Here is a 24,218-nt window from a genome sequence, read left to right on the forward strand (position 1 = left end):
GATGACAACTCTGGGAGGAGGAGCGGAAGATGTAGGAGAGAATAGCTGTACCAGCCTGGCTCATAACCTAAAAAAGCTACCCTGCAAGTCCAGCATCCATAAAACTGAGTGAGAGTCTGTCAACACACTACCTGGAATAGATCAAGCAGGCACATTTCAGTGTCCAGCACATTTTAGGAGCATAAGAATGTGTGTCCAGTCTAAATATTTCATTTTCTGGCAGGCAACCATTCTCCAGGATTCATGACTGATGAGTGCTTCCCATCACCTGATCCCTGATCTTTTTAACTGGAGACACTAGATAACCGGGACCTTTTGGATTCAAAGCAAGTACACTACCATAGAAAAAGGTTGAAGAATACCTGGACCAATGGTCTGCCTTGGAACAAGGTAGTTCCCCTATGTCCCTAGATAAAGTCCTTCCCATTTTCTTGGATATTCAGATACATGGGCAAATCAAAAGCCGTGTCTCCTCTGCAACGCCTCAGAAGCACAGTATTTTGAGTTGGGTGCAGAATGCAACCTCCTGAGAATATAATTTAATTTTTAAGCAAGTTGGCAGTCCTCATGACTGAGAAGACACACTTGATAGCTGATCCAAAGCTCAGCAGGGGAAGGTTTTCATCCCCGGTATAGTTCCTTCCCCTTCCCTATGTCTAGTGACAGAAGTAATTATGAAACTTACACAAATGTGGTATAAACTGGCCTAATTTGCAGAATTATAAAAGTGCCATTCTTGGCATAGAAGGTGGAGTACCTTACTGCATAATTCTTATTCTGTTTCTTAGAACAGAATACAAACGTCCTGCCCACATCTGTTACAAAAGGACATGAAGTGCAGTGCCACGCAGGCCAGATTCTGCAGCATCCTTTGCCATGCCAAACAATACTCCGGTATTCGGGGAGTGTAGAGGGGATGCGCTTATGAGACTCCTCATTACAAGGTGGCTTGAGCAGAGCTAAGAGCTCCCTGGCTCTTGCATGTGATTCTCCGTCAGTTGGGACTCCAGGTTTAACCCTAACCATCAGGCCTGGGACAGAATCCATGGAATTCCATTTTAGCATATAATCTAATTGAGAAGTCCCAGGCTACAGCCCATCTGCGGTTTTATAGGGGCTGCTGGCGGTAAATTAGATCCATCCCCTTCTATTGGATGTGTTGTCATTTTTATGACTTTGGGGGTTATATAAATAGGAGAGTGGGGAGGGAGGGAGGGAGGCTCAGGCAGGCGGGCAGGCAAAGGACTAGTCCTGCAATTGCCAAACTCCCATCTCTCCCTTTTAGTGTTTGAAAATTCTGGCTAGTTTATAAAAATCTCACTCACTGTCAGTCTCTGGCGGAACACAATCCTTGTTGATGTGGAGAACAAGAGGCAACTTCAAACAGCTGTTGGCATGTGTCGGAAACAGATAAAGTGAAAAAAACAGAATGGAGTTCAGGGTGGGGTTCCGAGATCACAGGCCAAGCAGAGGAGGGAAAGAGGAATGTTTTAAATTATAGATAATTGTGTGTTGCATGTGCACGCTACACAGGCTTATGCATCTGCATATGGGTTCTAGCGAAGAGCCTGTATTAAACCTCTGCTCTCAATCCAGAGCACCTGCAGATATCCCCATTCACTTCGGTGGAGGAAGAAGCTTTCTTTGTGGAACTGCCCTCTCTTTTGAAGTGACTTGGTAGTGGAGGCAGCGCCACCCGCATCCCGGGGTATTTGTGTACTGCTGGGCAAGTCACGCAGTCCTCCTATGCAACACATGTCAAGAACACAGTAAATGCAATAGCCCTCCCCTGCTTCCTTTCTTCACACGCAGGGTCCTAGATGTAGCCTGGCACGTGTGGCCAATCTGGCACATGCAAACATACTTTAGGCATGCTGTCACTGGAAAACCCATTAAATCAGCAACACACCAGATCAAGGAGGAGGCACACATGTGGACCATACTGTCAACGTAGTGGTGACAGCTATTGACAAAGCACTTGGACTAGATAACAATACAAAATTCCTTAAGGTGGAACCCTCTTATAGTACGAAACTGGAAAAGGAAATAATTCTTGCTTTGTTTTCTTTGCATACTTGTCTCTGTGCAATTTCCCTTATCTCCACAAAATATGGTTATGCACACCCCATTGCCAAGTGTTAAGGGATTTCAGGGGTGGCAACGTATACCTCTGGTTTGATTTTGGGGGGTGGGGGCCAAAGGTCACTGGAGACTGTCATGTCTTTGTGACATATGGTTGTATTTACGCTTATACATCAGGTTGAGCAGAAGGCTGAAGGACTCACAGCATTAACACTATGGGGAAGTTCTACAGAGACTCATTAACCATTTTGCCCAAACCTGCAGAGAGTTCGGTCTGACCATCAGCTGGGTCAGGACGTCGCCAACACTCCACGCATCAGCACTGATAACCACATTCTTGAGCTGGTAGACAATTTTGTCTACCTGGGCTCTTCCATAACCAGCAACTTCTTCACCAAATGCTGAGCTGGATATGGTATTGGCAAGGTAACTATGACAATGGCTTGCCTCTCCAAAAGGGTATGGGAGAATGTGATGCTAACAACCAATACCAAGATGAAGGTCTACCAAGATTGTGTGTTGAGCACGCTGCTTTATGGAAGTGAGTTGTAGGCAACTTGTACCCACCAGGAGCGACATCTCAATGCCTTCCATATGCGCTGCATCAGGAAGGCTTTGGGCATCACATTGTAGGACAGAGTCTCAAACAAAGATGCTCTCTCTCAAGCCCACATTCCCAGCATGTTCACACTCCTAGATCAGCGACGACTACGCTGGCTTGGTCATGGCCACAGAATGGAAAATGGCATGATCCCCAAGGATGTGCTCTGCGAGAGCTGGCTTCAGGCACCAGGCCCGTTGCCAGAACAATTCTGCATTACAAAGATGTCTGAAACATGACATGAAGGCAGGCAACATTAACCCCGCCGTGTAGGAATCCCTTGCAGATGACAGCAGCACCTGAACACACAGGTTGTGTATCCACAGCAGCAACCAAAGGAACAATGACTCCTGAGAGAAGTGGAGAAAGAAGAAATGCCATGGTACACCTACATGAGCGCAACCAGGCACCTTCATCTGCCCCAGTTGCAACAAAACATGTCTCTCTCCCATATCAATCTCTACAGCCACAGCAGGCACTGAAACTCTCCAGTGGTTTGACTTCAATCCCGAAGGCACGCTCTTCATTGTTTCCCGAGACAGACGCATGCCAACAACAACCCGCATTTTACAAAGGTTGAATCTAGCTTTGTTTTCAGCTGGCTTCTTTATCTCTGTACACACCCAGCTGCTTCTATAGGCTCAGGCTGCAATCATATGCATGCTTGCTTAAAAGTAAATTAATTGAAATCAATTAGACTTACTTTGAGGGTGGTCAGTTACACATTACCGAAAAAGAAATCTGTATCGCCACAAAAGAAGACATCAATTTGCATATTTAAATTTCTATAATTAGAAATTTCTATTATATAATTTCTGTATAATAGATTTTGCCATGGTGGGAAAGACACCAGATGTCTTGTGTGACCATTTGGTCTGTTGACTAAGAACTGCTGATGTTCTCATTTTTACAGTTCCTTATAGGTAAATCAGACTTGGACTAGACAGCCTTCCCAAAGAGAGTGCTGTTCTCTGTAAAGTAGGACACACGGCCACCCTGCTTATTTCCAATAAAATATCTTTAGGACTGGTGTAGAGGGATGCATTCATGATCATTTTTGCAGAGGCCTATAATATAGTAATAATTTAACAATGACAACATTTCTTATAACCTGCCCATCTGACAAGATTGTCACAGCCATATGGTGTCATCTGGTCAGAACCCGTAAATCTTTTATAGAAGTTTACCAGAGTGTGTGACTTTGCCACACTGGTGTAACCTATGAAGCTCCTTCCCACCTGCATTCCCTTGCCTTGGTGTGGCTTTGCCTTCTGTGTAATTGAAATCCTATGACAGAAGCACTCAATAATGGAGGCCTAATTCTGTGCCATTCCCAGAGCAGAGTTCCTCCTGTTCTAATCCAGCAGTGCCACAAGCACTTCCTGCCTGGGCCACATGTCCTGTCAGTGTCACAGATTGGCCACCTATATGTTAGAACATCTACTGTACATGTTGCCTTCTTGCTCCAGAGAATCATTAAATGCAAATCTGTCACAACAGAATGCCTGAGAGGTCCCTGGCCCACACAATGGTCGGAATTCTTAGCAGATGAGGGGGAGACAATATAAATCAGGGGTGGGCAACATAAGGCCTGTGGGCCGAATGCGGCCCAATCACCTTCTCAATCCAGCCCATGGACGGTCTGGGAATCAGCGTGTTTTTACATGAGTAGAATGTGTCCTTTTATTTAAAATGCATCTCTGGGTTATTTGTGGGGCATAAGAATTCGTTTATTTATTTTTTCTTCAAAATATAGTCGGGCCCCACACAAGGTCTGAGGGATGGCGGACCGGCCCATGGCTGGAAAAGGTTGCTGACCCCTGGTATAAATTCACCGCAAAGCCAGCTCAGAGGCAGTGTTGCACAGTGGTTAGATAACATACTGCTTCCGCCCTGACATTATGGATTAAAACTCCCATCATCCCTGATCATTGACCATACTGGTGGGAGTTGAAGTCCACTACATCTGGAGGGTTTAACATTGGCTACACCTGGCTAGACTAGAATCTTGTGAGACCCAGGCTCAATCCCCATTCACCTATGAAACTAACTGGGAGGCCTCAGACCAGTCTCCATCTCTCTGTTCAACCTACTTCACACAATTGTTATGAGAATAAAATGGGTGCAGGGAGAACTCTGTATGCTGCTCTAAATTCTCCAGAGGAAAGTTGGAATAATGTACTGTGCAAGCTGAAACACTACCATATCATCTCATAGCACTGTATCATCTCATTATAGCACTGAATTTTAGGGTAGCCAGATTATTTGATTCCAGTTACTGTATTACAGTCCAGTTGAACGTAAAGGATGCCCCTCCCAATATTTTTCCATTTCCAGAAGGGAAGTTGTGTGTTAAGTCTGTTGCAGCAAAAGCAAAAACGTGTTATGGCTGGCACCTTGAAGTCTAACAAATATATTGCAGCAAAAACTTTGTGCTGAAGTGGAGTGGAGTCTGCGAAGGCTTATGCCATCCTAAATTTTTCAGTGTTTAATGAACCACAAAGAGTCTTTGTTGCCCTAGATGCCACGGTTGCCGTACATTCTGCTACCGCATATTATTTGGACGGTGGTGACGTGAGGGCCTTACCGTAGACAGAAGTGGCTTTTTCCCCTGGAAAGACAGAGCCTAGGGCTACCTTGGATGCTACAGCCTCAGTGACATCTCTTTGCAGGTATTTAGGGGGCTGCCTGCAGCTACTTGTGATGAGGCCAAGGCGCTCTTCACATGCGCAGAGGTCTTTCCCTTGACGAAGGGTCTCGGCAATTGGGTACCAGCACAATAAGCCGCCTTGGCCTCGAGTCCATTTTATCAACTGCACGAGCTACTGATAATGCCAAGGTTGCAGGTTCGACCACTGCATATTCCTTCCTTGCAATGGGGTCGGACTAGATGATCCTCGAGGGTCCCTCCCAACTCTACCATTCTATAATCTCTCTCTATCTCTATCTATATATGAGCGGCGTTGTTTTTTGTGTCCCTTGCACACAGCGACGTGGCAGCGCCGCATTGGTTCGCCGCAGCAGCATCGACAAAACCACACAGCGTACTTATCCCAGCGCGGTGACTCGCGACGAGAACGGCCACGCCGGGCTGCTCCGGAGGGGCACCGAAACCAGCCAACCACCGCGGCCGTACAGCAAGGTCCTCGGCGTCACGCGGGGCGGTTACCATGGCAACCCCGGCCCCTTGCCCCGCCCCGTCCACGACCAATCCTCCGGGGCCGGTCAGAGCGGTTCAAAAAGGAGTTTTGCCCTCTTTCGTGTTTGTGCCGCTCTAGGCCGCTCGCCCTCTGTGGTTTCTGGCATTCTTTTTTTTCCCCTCCCCCTTTCTTTTAAGCATCCCGGAAGCGCCAACAGAGCAGGGGAAACGAGGAAGTGTGTGCGACGCGTTGAAGCCGGAGCCGGGTTCTGGGGAGAGGAAGGGGGAAGAACTTGACTCCCTGGAGTGTCCCTCCCCCCCCCCCACTACCCTCCACACCTTGGTTCTTCCCACGCCACGTCTGTCCCCGGCAACCCCGCCCCCTTGAGTTGAAACAGAGCTGTCAGTCCTCACCGCCCACCCTCCAAGAACGGTCCCTCTCCCTGCCTGCCCTCCACCGAGCATGGCTTCCTCCCCTTCCTCTGGTTCCAACTGGGGCCTGATCATGAATATTGTGAACAGCATTGTTGGGGTCAGCGTGCTAACGATGCCCTTCTGCTTTCGACAGGTTAGTCCCGGGTTTGCGCCAAATTCTGCTCCTCCTTTTCTCCTCTGGCTCTCTCTGCCCCGATTACAGGTGATCCTTGATTATGCATCTCTGGGAATTGGGGGGGGGGTCTTTCTGACCCCCGACCCCACTCCCACCCCCGTGCTCAGGGAGTTCCCTCCTCCAACCTCCCCAAATGTCCTCGTGGCAAGGAATCTGCACGTGGCAGGCAGATGCTCAGGGGGTTGTCTTCTGTTGGGAAAGCTGCGCCCTGTGAATATCTGTCTGCAGTCAGTCTGTCGGAAAGGCAAAAGAGCTCAGCCAGAAATAAAGCTGGGAATCCTACAGGTGGTTCTGCTGCCACACCAAGCAAAGCCACTTCACCTGATTTTGTTGGTTGCCTAAGAGGGAAAGTTGCTCTTTCACTTAGTCCTCGCACTCACTTTCTGTCCTCCTTCCTTTTATGCTAATCACTCTGCCCCCCCCTTTTTGCTTATGTTCTCACGTTTTACTTACTAATTTCATTTAAAAATTGCTTTCTGCTAACTGAACCTAACTTTGCATTCCCATTCATCTTTTCCCTTATTCTCACTTGGCTTGATAGTTACAGGCTTGCACTTATTGTTGAGAAAAGCCAGTTTTAGATGAGTTCAGATCAGTTGTTTGCCTTACACTGTACTGTATTGTTGATGGTTGTTTATATTGTAGACTGTAGTTTATAATATGCAGGTTAAGTTTTATGACCTGAGTGACCGTGTTTTGTTAACGCTTGCTGAGTACTGACACAAGAGGGGTACTTTGCAGACTGTTTAGGACAACACTTGTGGTTTAGCCTATTTATTCTTAGTTTGCTTTTTAAAAATCCTGTTACAGTGGTACCTCGGGTTAAGTACTTAATTCGTTCCAGAGGTCCGTTCTTAACCTGATACTGTTCTTAACCTGAAGCACCACTTTAGCTAATGGGGCCTCCCGCTGCTGCCATGCCGCCACAGCATGATTTCTGTTCTCATCCTGAAGCAAAGTTCTTAACCTGAGGTAATATTTCTGGGTTAGCGGAGTCTGTAACCTGAAGCATATGTAACCCGAGGTACCACTGTATTCTTCATCTTCAAGACATCTATCCCACAATAAAGATTTCAGAAAGAATGCAAAATGAGACATGTAACAAAATGTTGCAGTGTGGTGACCTCCTGTTCAGGGTGCCAGCCAGACATGCTGCCTTCCTTCATACTGTACTCCATTCTATTTGTTGTTGTTTTCTCTTTCTGTCTCTGTTTCTCTCTTTCTCTCTCTCTCTCTCTCTCCTCCCCTCCTGTTTTTCTGCCCACTGAGTATCCTCAGTCCTTATAGGGTTATTATGGGGTTTCCCCTCCCTTAGGTTTTCTTTGACAAATATTTTTGTACTTCTACAATCATTGGCATTCCCCAGATCTTCTGAGTTCTCCCTCTTGTGTGTGGATGGTGCTGTATTGCCTACCTAAAGATCGACTCAAAATGAGTTCACCATTAGCAGAGCTATGTCTGAGAGAGCTTTTCTCATCATGGCAACTCTAAAGTTATTTTAACTTTTGCATAATAGTTCCCTTGCCTTGTCTGTCTTGTCTATTTCAGATGGACCTTTGCAGTGGTGGCTCTCCATGTATGGAATGCTTTCCCTATGGAGGCTCACCTGGTGCTATCTTTATCTATTTTTTGGCACCAGTCAAAAAAAAAAAAAAACCTTCTCACATGGACTTTTGGCCCTTAATTTGAAGGGGGCAGGATCTTTAAGACCTGCCTTTTATTTATATAGATGCATTTTGTTTAAGTTTTTATTGATTGTGTTTATTTCAATTGGGTTTAGTATTTCTATTGTGTCCACAAGTCGCTTGGAACCATGTCCATGAGTAAAGCAATGTTGGACATTGTACTGAAGTTTTTCCGCACATGTATAACTTGTTTGGCAAGCACAAAAATGTCACAGAATTGAGGAACGTAGGTGTTCAAATAGTTCCTGTGTTGAAGAGTGGCAGGAAAGCCACTTCACCCACTCCCTGTTAAAGCCATCCTGCATCCCTGCATGGTAGCCCTTGTTTCTGATCTCCCCCTTCTCCTGCCAGGTCTCAAGGATGTGGGTTGAGGTTGTCTCTCAGGTAGTTGGGGTAGCAGGGTTAGGGCTTTTGCTGCTACCTTACATGTGGGGGTGGCAATTGGGTCTTCCTGAGTTCCTGGATTCATTCTTCTGTATCTTTTATTGCCTACATTGGTTGTGCCTGCTGTTGTTTTGCTTATTGTTCCAGTTACTTTTGAGGTTGAATCCTCCTCATTGGACAGTCTGGGAGGCAGGTTGTGCCCCCCCCCCAGTAATAAGTTCCATGCTCTGCCTGTTGAGTCCTGGATGAGGCACCATCCCTATATACCACACTGTGTATAACTAGGGACATGGGTGGTGCTGTGTGTTAAACCACAGAGCCTAGGGCTTGCCGATCAGAAGCTTGACGGCTCGAATCCTCGTGATGGGGTGAGCTCCCATTGCTCGGTCCCAGCTCCTGCCAACCTAGCAGTTTGAAAGCACATCAAAGTGCAAGTAGATAAATAGGTACCACTCCAGCGGGAAGGTAAACGGCGTTTCCGTGCGTTGCTCTGGTTCGCCATAAGCGGCTTAGTCATGCTGGCCACATGACCCAGAAGCTGTACACCGGCTCCCTTGGCCAGTAAAGCGAGATGAGCGTCGCAACCCCAGAGTCGTCCGCGACTGAACCTAATGGTCAGGGGTCCCTTTACCTTTACCCTATAACTGGGGAGAGTGATCAGCCTTCCCTTCCACAGACAGTTGCATGTGCACTGCATTTGCAGCATGCAGGGACCTATAACCAACTTCTGCTCCTTGCACTCTTTAAATAAAACTTTTACGTGCTTTAGGGGTATATTGTATATGTGTATTATTATACAGGTTTGAACTTCCTAATTTGGTACAGAAATTGTTCTAGTAGACAAAGACATAAGAAGAGTCATGCTGCCTTAGACCAGAGGTCCATTTTCTCTAGCATCCCTCTTCTCACGATGTGCAACTGGGTGCCTTTGGGATGCACACGTAGAGGACATAATGGTGATATCCCTTTCCTTTTTGTTGTTCCCTGGCAACTGGTGTTCAGTGGGATACTGCCTCTGAACCAGGAGATTCCATACACCACAACTCACAGGTGTCTAGCACTGTTGTTCTAACGAGAACTAAGGGTTATTGGTTGAGATCCTCCGAACTTTCAGAACAGCCTGTAATTGTGGTATCCAGTCTCAGTGGCATCGAAGTGGTCCCTTCCCTTTGAGCTTTTGTTAGAGTTCCTAAGATGCTGAATGCTCAGTTTTCCTGTTAAGACTAAGTTCTGTTTCTGAATTGGAAAGGCACAGCTGGTGTTGGCTGTTCAGGTTTTACACCTGCCACTTGCAAGGTAATGGTCAGCATCTCTCTTTACAAGCACAAAGAGTTCTACAATTTGTCCATTTAGGTTTTGTGCACAGAATCCAGTCTGATCATGCCTCTGTGAATGACTTCCAAACTTTTTAAAGAAAAACCTTGAATGGAGTTATATATTCAGGATTACCTGTAATCTCACCTTCTTTCTCTGGAAGTTGGATACATTCCCCATAGCTTTCCGTATTCTTGTAATCCCAATATCTCTTGCCAGCCAGCTTTCTGATGATCCACCCGCCTAGGGCATGCAGCATGTTGGCAAATAACCATTGGTGGTTGGCTTCTGAACTGGATTAACCTTGGGTGCTGTTTGCTTTATTTGATAGGTATTTATTTATACAGAGCATTTTTACCCAGTCCTTTAGCCAAAGAGGCCCTCAGAGCAGCTTATAAAATTTGACAGCTAGATAATTATTGGCCCATTTTTGCTGGGGTCACAATTAGGTTTGTTAGTTGCTTGTTACCCTGAAGTCTCCAATGGCTCAGTAGAGCCTGAGGCTCTTAATCTCAGGGTTGTAGGTTCAAGTGCCACGTTGGGTGAAAGATTCCTGCACTGCAGGGGGTTGAACTAGATGACCCTTGTGGTGCCTTCCAACTGTACAAGTCTGTGATTCTGTGATAAACATAGAATGGGATTCAACTAAGTTGTTGCATGTGTGGAATGTGGTCTGCTTGCAGAACAGGACTTTCCCCCCTTGCCCACATCTTCTAAATCTGATCTGGAGGTCTGTGGGAAAATCCAGAACAGAAGAAGAAGAAGAGTTTGGATTTGATATCCCGCTTTATCACTACCCTAAGGAGTCTCAAAGCGGCTCACATTCTCCTTTCCCTTCCTCCCCCACAACAAACACTGTGAGGTGAGTGGGGCTGAGAGACTTCAAAGAAGTGTGACTAGCCCAAGGTCACCCAGCAGCTGCATGTGGAGGAGTGGAGACGCGAACCCGGTTCCCCAGATTACAAGACTACCGCTCTTAACTACTACACCACACTGGCTCTTAAACAGGTTTAAGGAGTGCCTGGTGGGAGGAGAAGGGAGAAAGTACTGTTGCATGAATGGGCTTTATTCCACCCACTTGGTGCTACATTGAATTTCTCCCATAGATATATTGTACCAGTAAAAGAAAAATCCTACAAAACATCTACCATTAAAATACACACACACACACACACACACACACACAAATAGCCACAGGAAGCTTTGGCAGCACACTAATACAGACCATATTATTGCAGTCTATCAAAAGTTAGGTTTGAGAGCTAAGTTTTTGGGGGGCATTGGAAAGATGTCAGTGAAGTTGCCAGGTGGACATTGCTGGGAAGAGCTTTCCACAGATGGGGAGCCACAACTGAAAAGGCCCCATCCTTTGTCATCATCATCCCAAAGTCTTTCAGAGGTGGGACCTGGAGAATGTTGGGAATCTGAGGTGAGATACCCACATAGTGGAAGTTTCCCCCAGTTCCAGTCACCATACAGAGGCATCTTAAGATCCAAAATAGTTTACTGCTGCAGAAGATCAGGCTTCAGTAAAACAGTTCTGGACACTGGTATATACATACAGCCTGTAGGCTTTGCAGATACAGATACAGATACATGCGAGTATAAAGTATTTCTGTTGCTCCAGCAATTCAAGATGTAACACAGATTCCAACTCACTTCTAAGACTGACCCTGACACACGACAGACCCACTGACTGACTCATGAGCTAATGTGTCCTGTTCACTTATATAGATGGCACTGGGCTATTGCCATAGCAACTGGCTTGGATGACCTTGAACCTGTTAACTTATCTCATACATGGGGTGATTTGTGCTCATGAATAACCCCTTCTTCCATGTCCAGTTCCTCCGACAGAGAAGGGTATGAGAATAAGATCTAAGGGTCAAGGTAGGTTTCATATTGGGAGAGGTTTTGCAGAAGACACTGAGGTCCTGAACTGGGCTTAGAAGTGTACAGGCAACCAGTATAGTTGCAATAGAACTGATCTTATATGAACTGTTTGCCCCAAAGCTGACAACAGCCAGGCAGCCACATTCTGCACTAATTGAAGCTTCCGAAATGCTTCCAAAGGCAGCCCACAAGTAAAGCGCATTGCAGTATAGAAGACATGACACACAAGGAAAAAGGGCTGGGAGGAGAGGTGGAAAAAAGCAGGCTCAGACAGCAGTTCTTAAAGCTATGTTTTATTTATCTTCTGTGGTGTTCCCATTGCACTTTCAGAGCTATTTTTGTTCTCTGAACTTGCAATCTTGCTCTCCACTCCAAGTCGCTTGATTTTGTACCTGCAGTATAAAATGGTCAGCTTTACAGTGTACTGCAGAGGATGGAGCTGCCCTAAAGAAAGTTTGGAAACTTCAGTAAGTGCAAATCATGGCAGCGACAGTGAGAATTTTGACTAGGGCAACCAGCTGGAATCACTGATGTTAAAAGATCTTAACTTGGCTGCTTGTGAGCTTCTGGGCTGAATTTCAGGTGCTGGTATTGACCTATAAAGTCCTTGATGGCTTGTGGTCCTGGTGTCTGAACAGAACATGCCCTTAGATCTGGGGATTGGGGGGGGGAGACCCTTTCTGTCCCACCCTTGGTGACATGGGATGACATGGGATAGGGCCTTCCTTGTGGTGGTATTCCAGTTATGGAATCCCCACCCCCACCCCTGAGATATGCCAGGCATTGATTCGTTTGACACTCCTTAGTACATTGGTGTCCAAACTTTTTTCAAAGAGGGCCAGATTTGATGAAGTGAAGGGCCAAGGGGCCAACCAAAGTTCTTGAGCTTTAAGGGTTGAAGTTGTTAAGGTTTTTGTAGGAAATAAGGTGTCACAGGGGGGCAGGATTAAACCGACCGGCGGACCAGATTAGGCCCCCAAAGCGGACTTTGGACATGCCTGCCTTACTACAAAGCTAAAATCTGTATTTTTGCCCAGGCTCCTGTGCAATATTAGGTTTTACAATAAGAGATATATATTTTATTTTATTTGATCTGTTTTTCTAGAATTATTTGAATGTCACTTAGGCTGAAAACTATTCTGAAATAAAACAGAAAAATAATAGGAGGAATTTGACATCTCGCTCCTGGTTCCATCAGGACAAGCATTTTGGCTTGCCAGGAGGAACAATCCTCTCACTACTCCACCCAGTGCACTGGTTTGGTCATGGTTCTGACCCCCTGCGGCCAATTTTGTGTGGAGAATGCAAAGGTGGGGGAAGCGCTATTGATCAAGTGGAAGTCTTTGCACAGGGCTTCAGCTGCCGTGACTCATTAGGTGAATCCCGCCCAATTTAATACTGAAGCTACATAGGATTTTATTCAAACTTAACTTGTTAAGTGTGTGGCGCTGGGGTGAGCTCCTGTTGCTGGACTTAACTGTTAGAGGTCCTTTACCTTTAACTTGTTAAGCTATGAATGGCAAGAAAGTTATTCCTTTCTTTTGTGAAGGCTGGAAGTCTGCATATGCTAAAAAGAACCCACAGGCTTTTTTAAAAAAAGATTCTTAGTAGTTTCAGCAGTCTCTTGTTGGCTTATGATTCATGATCTCTACATAAAGTCAAATTTTGATATGGAACAATACAGAACAGAGTAAGTTATGTTTAGAAAGATGGAAGAATATCATCTCCATTCTCTGTGTGTTTACTCGAAAGCAAGTCCTACTTAGTTTAATGGGATTTGCTCCTAAGTAAGTATGCATAGTTTTAGAACACAAGCTTTTTGTGACCAGAAACTAAACTTGCTGAATGCCTTTCATAAGCTGCTAAGCAAATTGATAACCTGATATTACTTTTTCAAGTAACTTTTGGAAGAGATTCCAAACCCTCCAAACCTTTGCATCAGAAGGTTCCAATCAATCAAGATGTTTAGCTGTTGGTTAGTTCCATCTTTTTCCCAACAGATGGCATTAGCATATAGCAAAGCAAAACACTTGAGTCATTTAAGTAGGTCCGTTAACAGATGGTACCAATGATGTCGTTATATTTTTCTCTTGCAGAGAGATCTGCATCAGGGTACTCTTGCTGGAATATTTGACTAGTCAAATAATAAACATGGTTCTTTGATCAGAAAATAGCAGCTGAGTTGTCAGTTGAAAATAGCAGCTGCCATCTTCGGCTTTAACCCTGGACTGACTAAGAAATAGACTGTTTACCAGATTTTTGACATTCCCAGTATCTGTGAATATGCGACATGTTGTATATAATGTCTGAAGGCAAGTGATAGCCTGAGAGTATGCTTCTTTGCAATGAATGTCTGTGCCTTCCTTCTTACATTCATTGTATTCATGGGTTTCTCTCCCTACAGGGGAGGAAAAGATTAAAACTCCTGGCATGATCATGGTCTGAATGCCCCAAGAGGTGACTTAGTCCTTCAATCTAATAATGTAACCATCCCAGAGCCTTCTGTAGGTTCTCCCACCCACTTTAAATAAACCTTGTGCTTTGTTGTGAACTTTTTGCAATTTAGAAATAATAAAGTTCCCTTACAATTCCATTACCCACTCTTACCTACAAATTCCCCAGATTAAAATGAATGAGCAAGGTAGAAATAGGCAAAGATGCAAGTGTAAACAGGGTCTGATGAGCCTAAAAAGAAAAGCGATGCCAATATAATAGATCTTAAACCAGCCAAAAAGTGCATAGGAAATAAATGCACCGCTGTGTAAGGAACTGTGGCCATGTTGCAATATGTTAAGGACCTTAAGAAGAGAGAAAATATATATTGGGAAGCGAGATGGGTAGTAGAAGAGCTGTTAGGCGTGTCCACATCTCCTCCTCAGGAAGCGCAGGCCTTTTCTTCATAAGGTGTATCAGAGGTTGTACTTTTAAGACTGGTGTTGCTAATGGCACCTCATAGTGCTTGCGTCTGTTTTGAGCCACATAGACAGATGCCCCTGCTGGTAAAAGAGACGCAGGTGTCGGTCATCGGACACTCGGAGGCATAGTTGATTTTTCAGTGCTGGACTTAACGGGAGTTAGGAACTGCTGGTAGTAATTAAGTCTTTGTGGTTGTAAAAGTGCTTACCACCAAATGATATGTGGTTATGCACATGAACATCTGGTCACAGATGCTTTCCCAATGCACGGCAGCGCTTGTTAACAGATGCTGCTAATAGATTGTGGTACTTGGTTGCACGAATGACCTGATGGAAAATCACAGTAGTAGGATACTAACTCCAGTATAACTTCTGCCCAGAAAGGTCTCTGTGTAGCCTTTGTTTCAGCAGGCCCTGGGAGACAAGGGCTTGCTTATCCTGTTTCACCTGCTTCCACTGAATCCTGGAAATGGCAATGACTTTCTTTATTTTGTGGGGACACACACACACACAGAGAGAGAGAGAGAGAGAGAGAGAGAGAGAGAGAGAGAACAATTGACCTGTGGTAGTGTTTTTGAGAGACCTTTGGAAGGCTCTGAGGATCTTGCTGGTTGGTCCAACCTCACAGCTGCCAACTGATGTCAATAAGCCTTCCCTTGAGAAAGTAGCCCTTTGCCGCTATTTACGTTTTAAGGCTTCTCGGAGCAGGACATTGGTTTGTTATGCCCACAGTTGCCAGCAACTCCAAAGCTACAACTCAGAACAAATAGCAGCTGTGATGAAAGTTTAGCACCACTTGTTCCTGCGGAGTCATGCATTGTTTTCAATAAACGCTCAGCCATTCATGTCCTCTCTCTCCCCCTCCTTTCTCTGAGCTCCTTCCGCTTGCTTCCTCTACAAATACGTCCGGAGAGGGAGCCAGCACAATGCTTTCCGGGACAGGTAGCTAACAGGGTAATTTATGTTTGCGCTGTAAGTGGGTAGTACAGCCAGTAACACCTCTGCAGAGGAGTTCAAACTCCTGGATCAACAGCATGCTAACTTGTTTAACATGAATCTGGTAGGAGCTTGAGACAGATCACTGTTCTGGAATATGCCCAGAAAATGTCACAACAGCAGGGCATGTAGTCTTGTTCCCTTCCATAAATTGCTCTGGTTTCCTTTTCCAGGCGAGGAGGTGCTGCAACCGAGCCATTTAGTAAACAGGTGGCTGCTCTATGTCTTCTGCCATAAACTGTGTGTGTGTGAATAAAATTGAACTCGTACGTCACATTTTGGCTGACTGCTGTTCAGAGGCAGGGGATCTCCCTTAACAGACTAGTGTGTGGCTGCAAACATCCCAGGCAGCCTCTAGGTGCTATGGGACAGCAATAAGAATGCATGAAATAAGAGTTGTAGGGTGGGAGAGGGGGAGAGGAGGGGGTGGTGGAGAGTGCTTATTATTCACCCAGCGCTTTTATTTCCTCCTTTCTAGTGTGGCATCTTTCTGGGAGCTCTGCTGCTTATTTTCTGCTCCTGGATGACTCATCAATCCTGTATGTTCCTAGTGAAATCGGCCAATCTCAGCAAACGCAGGACCTATCCTGGACTAGGTGAGCAAGGTCTACTGGGGGCAAGGGTGATTTTATGCCTTGCTTTTTACTCCCATCTTCCTAATTTACGGCACTCATACTGTTGCAGCTGAATTATTCACAGTATTCCAGGGTAGGCTTGTTTCTCTCCTCCTTTCTGTAATAGCAGCTGGTAGCAGAAACGTTTAACTCTTCGAAGATGACGCCAGACTGCTTTGACTGCACAATCCAGGAAGATAATGGTGCAAACGTGTGCTCTTAAGGGAGAGAGCTGGCATGACGGGTGTCTCTGGAATAAGTTATTGGTCTCTTCCCAAAAACCACTCACTTTCCCTGCCCAGCATGCTGCCGAGGACATTGGGTTCTGCCAGTAGAAGGCCTGGCATGGGCTGTGTGGGCTCCTTGGATCGTGTGCTTGCGGCAGCACAACGGGGAGGTCAGGGGAAACAGTGTACAAAGTTCTGAGCAGCCAAGAAAACCGAAACATCTGCAAGATTCATGTGTGGGTTTCTGGCAAGGCCCGCCAGCCCTCTTCCTCATAGCTTGTCTGCTGTGCCTTGGCGCCAGGATCTCCATCTATTTTTGACCTCTCCTCCGATTCCCAAGGATTTGGGTGGGGGAGGAGATGCTCGGAGGGGGCTGAGGATTTAAGCCTTTCTGATTGGTATGTGTCGTCTTGTTGGAAAACAAAGCTGGGTAGAATAGCCCCTCTTGGGCTTTCTTAAAAGCGGCTGCTCCAGGAACAGAAACTCTGCCATACCCCATCCTAAGTTTGCCTCTTGCAGAGGTGGGATTTGTCCCTCGGGGTGGCAGAGGTGAAAGACTCTCATGGCAGGACATGCTGTTTTCTGCCTTCCCACAGCCATAACCCCATCTTGCGTTTCCTGAGTTGCCTCTTGGGGAGTCAGAGTGGGGAATTGGCTGGTCTTCCTGCCTGCAAAGGATTTAAAGAAATGTGCAGTCTCCTTAGTGACTGTTGACAGATGGATACCCTCAGTTCCTCTGTTGCCTGAGGCTCCTTCATTTAGCTGCGTAACACAGCCACTGCAAAATATGTCTATTGGTAACAACAGAAATTAGAAAACTCGTGTAGTCCTGAAGGTTAAAGCCTTTCTACAAAAGATATGCTTTATTATAACTGCTCTCTCTCTCTCTCTTTTGGCAGGGTAGGGTTAAGGAGGCGAAAGGAACGGGGAGTCAGACATAGCTCTTTCTCCCTCTCGCCAGATGCCCGCAGTCCTTGATTTCCCCCTTCTGTGTTACAATAAGTCTTTGTACACTCCTCCTACTTTGCCTGAATACAGAGTCCTCTTCACCTTGGAGTGTCTCCCAGGAAGAAGAGGTTCCCTTCCCTTTCAAAAAACAAACCAAAAAAACTAAGCAGCTTAGATACACAGAAGGGCTAGTAAATGCTTCCAAACTTTTTGGCACACAAACATTGCTGCGGAAAGAAATGGCTTCCCTTTTCTGCACGCCTTTGCCCTGGGAGAGATGCCATCAGCCCAGAGCAAGGGAGAGTGCCTGGGAAAAAGGCATCCTCTGCCCCGGGGAAGGCTGGGCCACAGTCATCCTAATGCATCAAGGTTGAGCAGCTACACACAGCAGCCTTTGTCGCTGGCTTTCTTCTACACCGGTCCAGCTGCAAGAGATCCTGGCAGAGCCCACGCCGATTCTGTGGGAGGCTTTGGCAGCTTTGAGGGACGCAGGAAAGTTTTACAAATCAACTTAATCTAAGCAGTGTCTTCCGGAAGAGCATTCAAAGCCTTGGCTACAAAAGCCAAAGTGGCAGAGGAACAATAGGAATAAACACCTCTAAATGTTGTTTGGGAGCGAGAGACAGGGTGGGCGGAGGAACGCTAGATGTCTGTCAAGTCCGGCAAATCAATAGCATTTGTCTCTGAGAAACGAAGCAGCAATGTTGTCCCTGTTTTTAAATTATATACTATTGTTTGTGGCTATAATTTTTCTCGGGCTTTTATAGGATCGTTTAAAGCAAAGGAGCTAATGCTTTTCACTCAGAATTGTTTATTTTCTTGATGTAGATGGTAGAAGTACCGTATTTTTCGCTCTATAAGACGCACCAGACCACAAGACGCACCTAGTTTTTGGAGGAAGAAAACAAGAAAAAAAATATTCTGAATCTCAGAAGCCAGAACAGCAAGAGGGATCGCTGAGCAGTGAAAGCAGCAATCCCTCCTTCTGTTCTGGCTTCTGGGATAGCTGCACAGCCTGCATTCACTCCATAAGACGCACACACATTTCCCCTTACTTTTTAGGAGGAAAAAAGTGAGTCTTATAGAGCAAAAAATACGGTAATTCCACGGAAAGGACTTAAGCACGGCCTCACTTGGTCTCGTTGTGCCCCATCTATGTAAGTTTCAGGGATGCTGGTGTTGGGAGGACAGCTCTTGTCTCTGCCGCCTCCCACAAAAGGGATTCGCTTTATATTTCAATTTTATTTAAAACCTTATATTAAATTTGTAATGATAATGAATAAGCTTACTTTTCTCAAGTGTGCTCTGGAGTGTCTACAAACAAATTTCGAGACACACACACACAGTCGTACCTTGGTTGATGAATGCCTTGCGACTCAAATGTTTTGGCTCCCAAAAGCCGCAGACCCGGAAGTGAGTGTTCTGGTTTCGAATGTTTTTTGGAACCCGAACGTCCAACACGGCTTTCTCGCCTTCCGATTGGCTGCAGCAGCTTCCTGCAGCCAATCGGAAGCCGTGTCTTGGTTTCCGAACGTTTTGGAAGTCTAACAGACTTCTGGAATGGATTCCGTTTGACTTCCAAGGTACCACTGTAAATATAAAATCTTTATTACATATTTGGAATAATACTATGCATGACTGTAGTATTCTGTATTCTGGGACACTCCTACCCCAATATTATGTAGTAGTAATAAATTGGGAAATACACTAATATCTGCTTGATGCCTTTGAGTTAGGCAGGGTAAAATATTTAAATACACAAGACTATAGGTCAAAATATTTCATCCACTTCTATTCTCTATTGGTTGTTGGGCTACTGAAACATTACACAAGAATTCGGATACAGTGGTACCTCGGGTTAAGTACTTAATTCATTCTGGAGGTCTGTTCTTAACCTGAAACTGTTCTTAACCTGAAGCACCACTTTAGCTAATGGGGCCTCCCGCTGCTGCCGCACTGCCGGAGCATCATTTCTGTTCTCATCCTGAAGCAAAATTCTTAACCCGAGGTACTATTTCTGGGTTAGCGGAGTCTGTAACCTGAAGCGTATTTAACCTGAAGCATATGTAACCCAAGGTACAACTGTATCCACAAAGTTTGCAAAGTTAAGAGAGGAGATGTAATCCCAACTCCTGAAGGAGGGTACTGGGTGGACACTTGATTGTTGTTCTAACTAGTACAGGATCTTGGCTGAAAGCCATTTTGTCTGCATACTTAAGTGTGTATGAAGGTGTACTGGGTCTCACGTGTTCTCTGTAAGAATGTTGTGTGCACTATAATGCGCTGGTTTCATTTTCATAAACATTCAGACATGGATGAGACCTGTAGACAGAAGCTGAGGTCAGTTTGTGTGTCTTGCAAGCACCTATGACCGAATTCCCCCTCCATACAGAAAATAAATTCCCTCTGTGTGGAAAACTAGCATAGAGCTAGCTAGAACCTTTCCCCCTGATGTTCTAGTTTTCTGCATGAAGGGAATATTTTATATGGAATTATGGAAAAGCGTTCCATCACTTGAGCCCTGTCCTTCAGCCAACGCCCAGATTTATTTATTTTTTCATCTGTTTAATTAGACTAGAGAGTGGGACTGGCTGTTCATAAATGGATGACATGCTCACTACCACTGTGGAAAGTAGAGTATCTCCCATTTGGATCCTGCATACATATAAATACATATTTATAGGTTTAATTTATCTGATAGCCCTTTAATAATCCGTCTCAACATAGGAAATCTAAAACATCTACTCATTGCCTCATTTTAGAACACCCAAAGACACTGATAGTTTAATATCTTAGGCCTATACCTCAGTCATATAGGAACTGATATCAGTCTTGAAACATTTCCGTATCTATCATTATATAAATTAGAGAGCTGTTTTGATTTAGTAGATAGAACATCTGGTCTTGGATCTAGAGGGCCCAAATCCCGATTCTGGATCTGCAACGGATTTATTAAACGGCCTTGGGCAAGTTACTTGTCTCAGCCTTCATTCCTCATTTGTAAGGTGAGAATAATGTCCTTTTTCTTGAGGAGGAGTGTAATAAGGATTGTCAAGTCCTTTGTAATACTAAAGGACTGCATAACAATAATATATAACGTAATGAGGTTATTTCGCTTTCCGCTAGCTTTCCCTTCGCTCCCAGGTGCACACCTTAATTTTAACCCTAATTAACTAGAATCCACCTAAGAGGCCTAATGCAAAATCGCAAGACGGTTCTCTTCAATGTCACTTTTCCTTCTACACGGGCACAAAAGTTCAGTGTTTGACAGAATCCTTCTGTTTACAAAGCGCTCCACTTTTCCACTGACTCATTCTCCACCTCCCCCAACCCCCTACTGTTTGGGTTTGCTTTTCTATTTGGTGGGGGGGGGCGCTTGTTGCTTCACATGCTGTTTTTACCCCTGCCGGTACATAGTCAGTTGTCTTCTGACACTGATGACATGCCAGATTAAAATATGAAATACTGATGGGCCTGCCTGCGCATAGATGAATGAGATTCATTTGCAAACTTAAATTTTCAGCCTGCTTTATTGCTTAAAACTTAAGCCCAGGTATCTCTTTTCTTTTCCCTGCAAAATAAGCCATTTATTCCCGTATACCGGTGGGAAAGTGAGTTATAAATAACTTCTCCCACCAGTGGTCTTCTCATGTGAGCAGTGCCTGAGAAAATGCTTGTGGAAGATCGCAGTGGCTCCTTCTGTAAAAGGGGTGTGCTGGAAACAAGAAATCTGTTTTCACAGAAGTAGCCACTGCTGTCTTGTACAAGGATGTCAGCACTCAGCATGCAAATGAACCGCTTTTGCAAGCAGTCCCCCCCCCCCATATATTGGTCAGCTCAGGTAGTGCATGGACCAACTCTCAGTGAATGTGACTTTTACAAAACTCTCTGCTGAGTGAATGGCTGAGCTGACATTTGGATCCAGTATTCCTCAGTCCATTTTTGCAGTTGTTTCAAGGCCTGTTCTCTAATGCTCATCAAGCAAGAGTTCCTCTTGTGGGCTGCCTCTGCCAGTTCTTTGGTGGTAAAAGGTAAAGGTAAAGGTACCCCTGCCCGTACGGGCCAGTCTTGACAGACTCCAGGGTTGTGCGCTCATCTCACTCTAGAGGCCGGGAGCCAGCGCTGTCCGCAGACACTTCCGGGTCACGTGGCCAGCATGACAAAGCTGCTCTGGCGAGCCAGCACCAGTGCAGCACACGGAAACGCCGTTTACCTTCCCGCTAGTAAGCGGTCCCTATTTATCTACTTGCACCCGAGGGTGCTTTCGAACTGCTAGGTTGGCAGGCACTGGGACCGAGCAACGGGAGCGCACCCTGCCGCGGGGATTCGAACTGCCGACCATGCGATCGGCAAGTCCTAGGCGCTGAGGTTTTACCCACAGCGCCACCCGCGTCTTTGGCGGTAGTTGGGCACAATTTCTTACCGGGATTCTTAAGGGTAGCTCAGTCAGTAGAGCACGAGACTCTTAATCTCAGGGTTGTGGGTTCGAGCCCCACATTGGACATAAGATTCCTGCATTGCAGGGGGCTGGACTAAATTATCCTTGGAGTCCCTTCCAACTCTGATTCTGTAGACAGAAAAGAAAAAATCGCAAGCACTTTCCTCAGACCTGGCCAGAGGATGTGGGCTGTGAAATTAGAGCAGTTAATAGCAGCCCAAAGTAAAAAGGAGAACACCTTGGTAACCAAACTTCCTGCTCTTAGATCCAGGTGGTTGGAGCCAGCCAAGCAACCTGTCTCTTGTAGCTAGGTTGAGCTTGCTTCAAAGGGAGCTTTTGAAAGAAATTTGAGGGAAGTGTTTTCCCCCTCCTTCCCCACCTCTGAGGTATCTTGAGCCTTCATTCCTCAGTTGCTTGACTCAACAGATGGATCCCAAGTCTGTTGTTTAATTGATCCATTTTAATTGAAAATCTGCTTTAAAAATCAATCAATCAAATCAATCTAGCTTTATCTTTGGGCCTTCCATTGGAGAAGGATACACCCTTTCTGTTGTCCTTATCCCTTATTTTATTACATCCTTGCGCTTGGGCGGCTGATCCTTTTTTTCTTTTCTTTTCTTTTTTTGCTGTTTTTGTATGTGCAGATTTCACCAAGAAAACATTCACATTGTGCGAGCCGAGGAACTGAAAGCCCTGTTGCCTTCTGTAAATATTTCACATGAATGTGTGGCATTAGTAAGAGGCCCTGGTTAAAAAAGGTTCTCTCCCTCAGAACCGGAGGTGGCAATTTCCCTCTTATCCCCATAGTAAAACGCCTTTTGAAAATACAAGCTGAGCTTTCCAGAGGAACGGTGATTTCAAGGATGCCGGTTGCTTTGTGCTGCGAGTGGTGACCAGTGTATGAAATGAAAAAGAAATCTCTTGGTCAAATCCCTTTGGTGTGGGTTGTGAATCATGGATATTCTCAGGGTGGCTGCACATTCTGGGCACCATCTCAATCCTCCCATCAGCGGCACAAAGTGGTTCAGTCATAATGGAGAGGGAAGGAATAAAAATGGGGACTTGATTGAAATTTTGCACTGCAGTAACTTTTTGCCACACAGTCTCTCATGCTCACATATTTTCTTTTTCCGCTCTGACTTTCTTCTTCTAATAGTTGCCATGTGTAACTCCTATTTAGTGCTGTTGAGTTTTTGGGGTTTTTTGTGGGTGAGGGGGGGAGGGAGGGAAGAACCTGCTTTGAATCTTCCCCCCAAATTTGTTTTTATGTGGCTTCTGATTTGTGAATGGTATGCCAAGGCGTGGGGTGGGGGGCTGTCCCAGAGTGGCGGTGGGATAGAAGAAAACTAACTCTGAAATACAAAACTAGCAAAGCCCTGCCTCTTGAATAGCCTCTGGTGGCTGTTGTTCCTTTAAAAAAAAAATGCCACGTTTTGAACATATGTTTGAATAATTGTGACGATGATGTGTGTGTTTTCCTCCCCCTTTTCTTTCTAGCCTTCCATGCCTATGGAAAACTTGGGAAAATGCTTGTGGAAACCAGGTAACTTTCTTTCTTTTTTGCCCCACTCTCCTCTTCAAAATTCCAGTCTTTGAAATTATCTATATATAGTTTAAATTATCAGTTCTGATCCCTTCAAACCTGGTGTTCCATTTATTGTTTTGGGCCTTTTGGTTTTTTCTGCTTCTCTTGGCTAATTCCAGCCTCTCTCTTAGGGAACTTGACAGTATTTGCTCATATTGGTCCAACCTGTAGGGCAGGGGTGAAGAATCCTCTTCCCCTCCAGATGTTAGCTGAACTTCCAATTCCTATCATCCCTGAAAATTGGCCAAGCTGGCTGAGGCTGCTGGGAATCGGGAGCCCAACAGCTGGAGGGCCACAAATGTCCCACCACTGCACCTGGGATGGGCATTTCTAAGCACAGATTTCTCTTCTCAAACATCTTCCCAGCGTTCTGGACTCTGCAGCAATAGGTACTTATTGCTTAAGATCCAGATGACTGCCATAATTATTTAGGCAGAAAAGTGTGGAGGGTGTTGTGCACATTTTAAGCTTTGAACAAAACATTGCAGTGCTCCTGTTAGGTAAAAGTAATTTAAAACCCATCTGAATACGCAATTGGCCATTTCAACAACAACATGGTATGTATACAGCTGTTTCCTCGCATTATTGTGGGCGAGACCCTACAGAATTAGAAGTATCCGTTATAATTTTGCTTCCAACTCCCGCAGATTTTATTAGTTAAGGTGGCTGGAGTAAATGGCTTGGTGTTGCAGTCCCAGCGTTCTCAAGCTGGAGGTGATGGGGTCCATTTGCTTTGTTAGGAGGGTTAGGCTGCCCACCCCATTACGAATCACATATGATGACTTGG

General features: G+C 45.4%; 1 protein-coding gene and 1 long non-coding RNA gene across 4 annotated transcripts in view; one reads left to right on the forward strand and one right to left on the reverse strand.

The window, feature by feature from the left end:
* Nucleotides 1-5,725, reverse strand: part of LOC309526673 — a 29,528-nt gene extending 23,803 nt beyond the window's left edge. For both annotated transcript variants that reach the window (XR_014216821.1, XR_014216822.1), the window contains exon 1: nt 5,271-5,725. This is a non-coding gene — a long non-coding RNA (uncharacterized lncRNA). The remainder of the gene's footprint in view (nt 1-5,270) is intronic.
* Nucleotides 5,726-5,892: 167 nt separating this feature from the next.
* The window catches only part of SLC38A10 (solute carrier family 38 member 10), a 79,849-nt gene continuing 61,523 nt past the window's right edge, over nt 5,893-24,218 (forward strand). For both annotated transcript variants that reach the window (XM_082212411.1, XM_082212412.1), the window contains exons 1-3: nt 5,893-6,390; nt 16,098-16,215; nt 23,344-23,389. In XM_082212411.1, coding sequence (XP_082068537.1) covers nt 6,286-6,390; nt 16,098-16,215; nt 23,344-23,389 — 269 coding nt within the window. In that variant the 5' untranslated portion in view covers nt 5,893-6,285. The remainder of the gene's footprint in view (nt 6,391-16,097; nt 16,216-23,343; nt 23,390-24,218) is intronic.

This window comes from Podarcis vaucheri, assembly GCF_965113315.1.
Source record: "Podarcis vaucheri genome assembly, chromosome: 2".
NCBI classification, from domain to species: Eukaryota; Metazoa; Chordata; class Lepidosauria; order Squamata; family Lacertidae; genus Podarcis; species Podarcis vaucheri.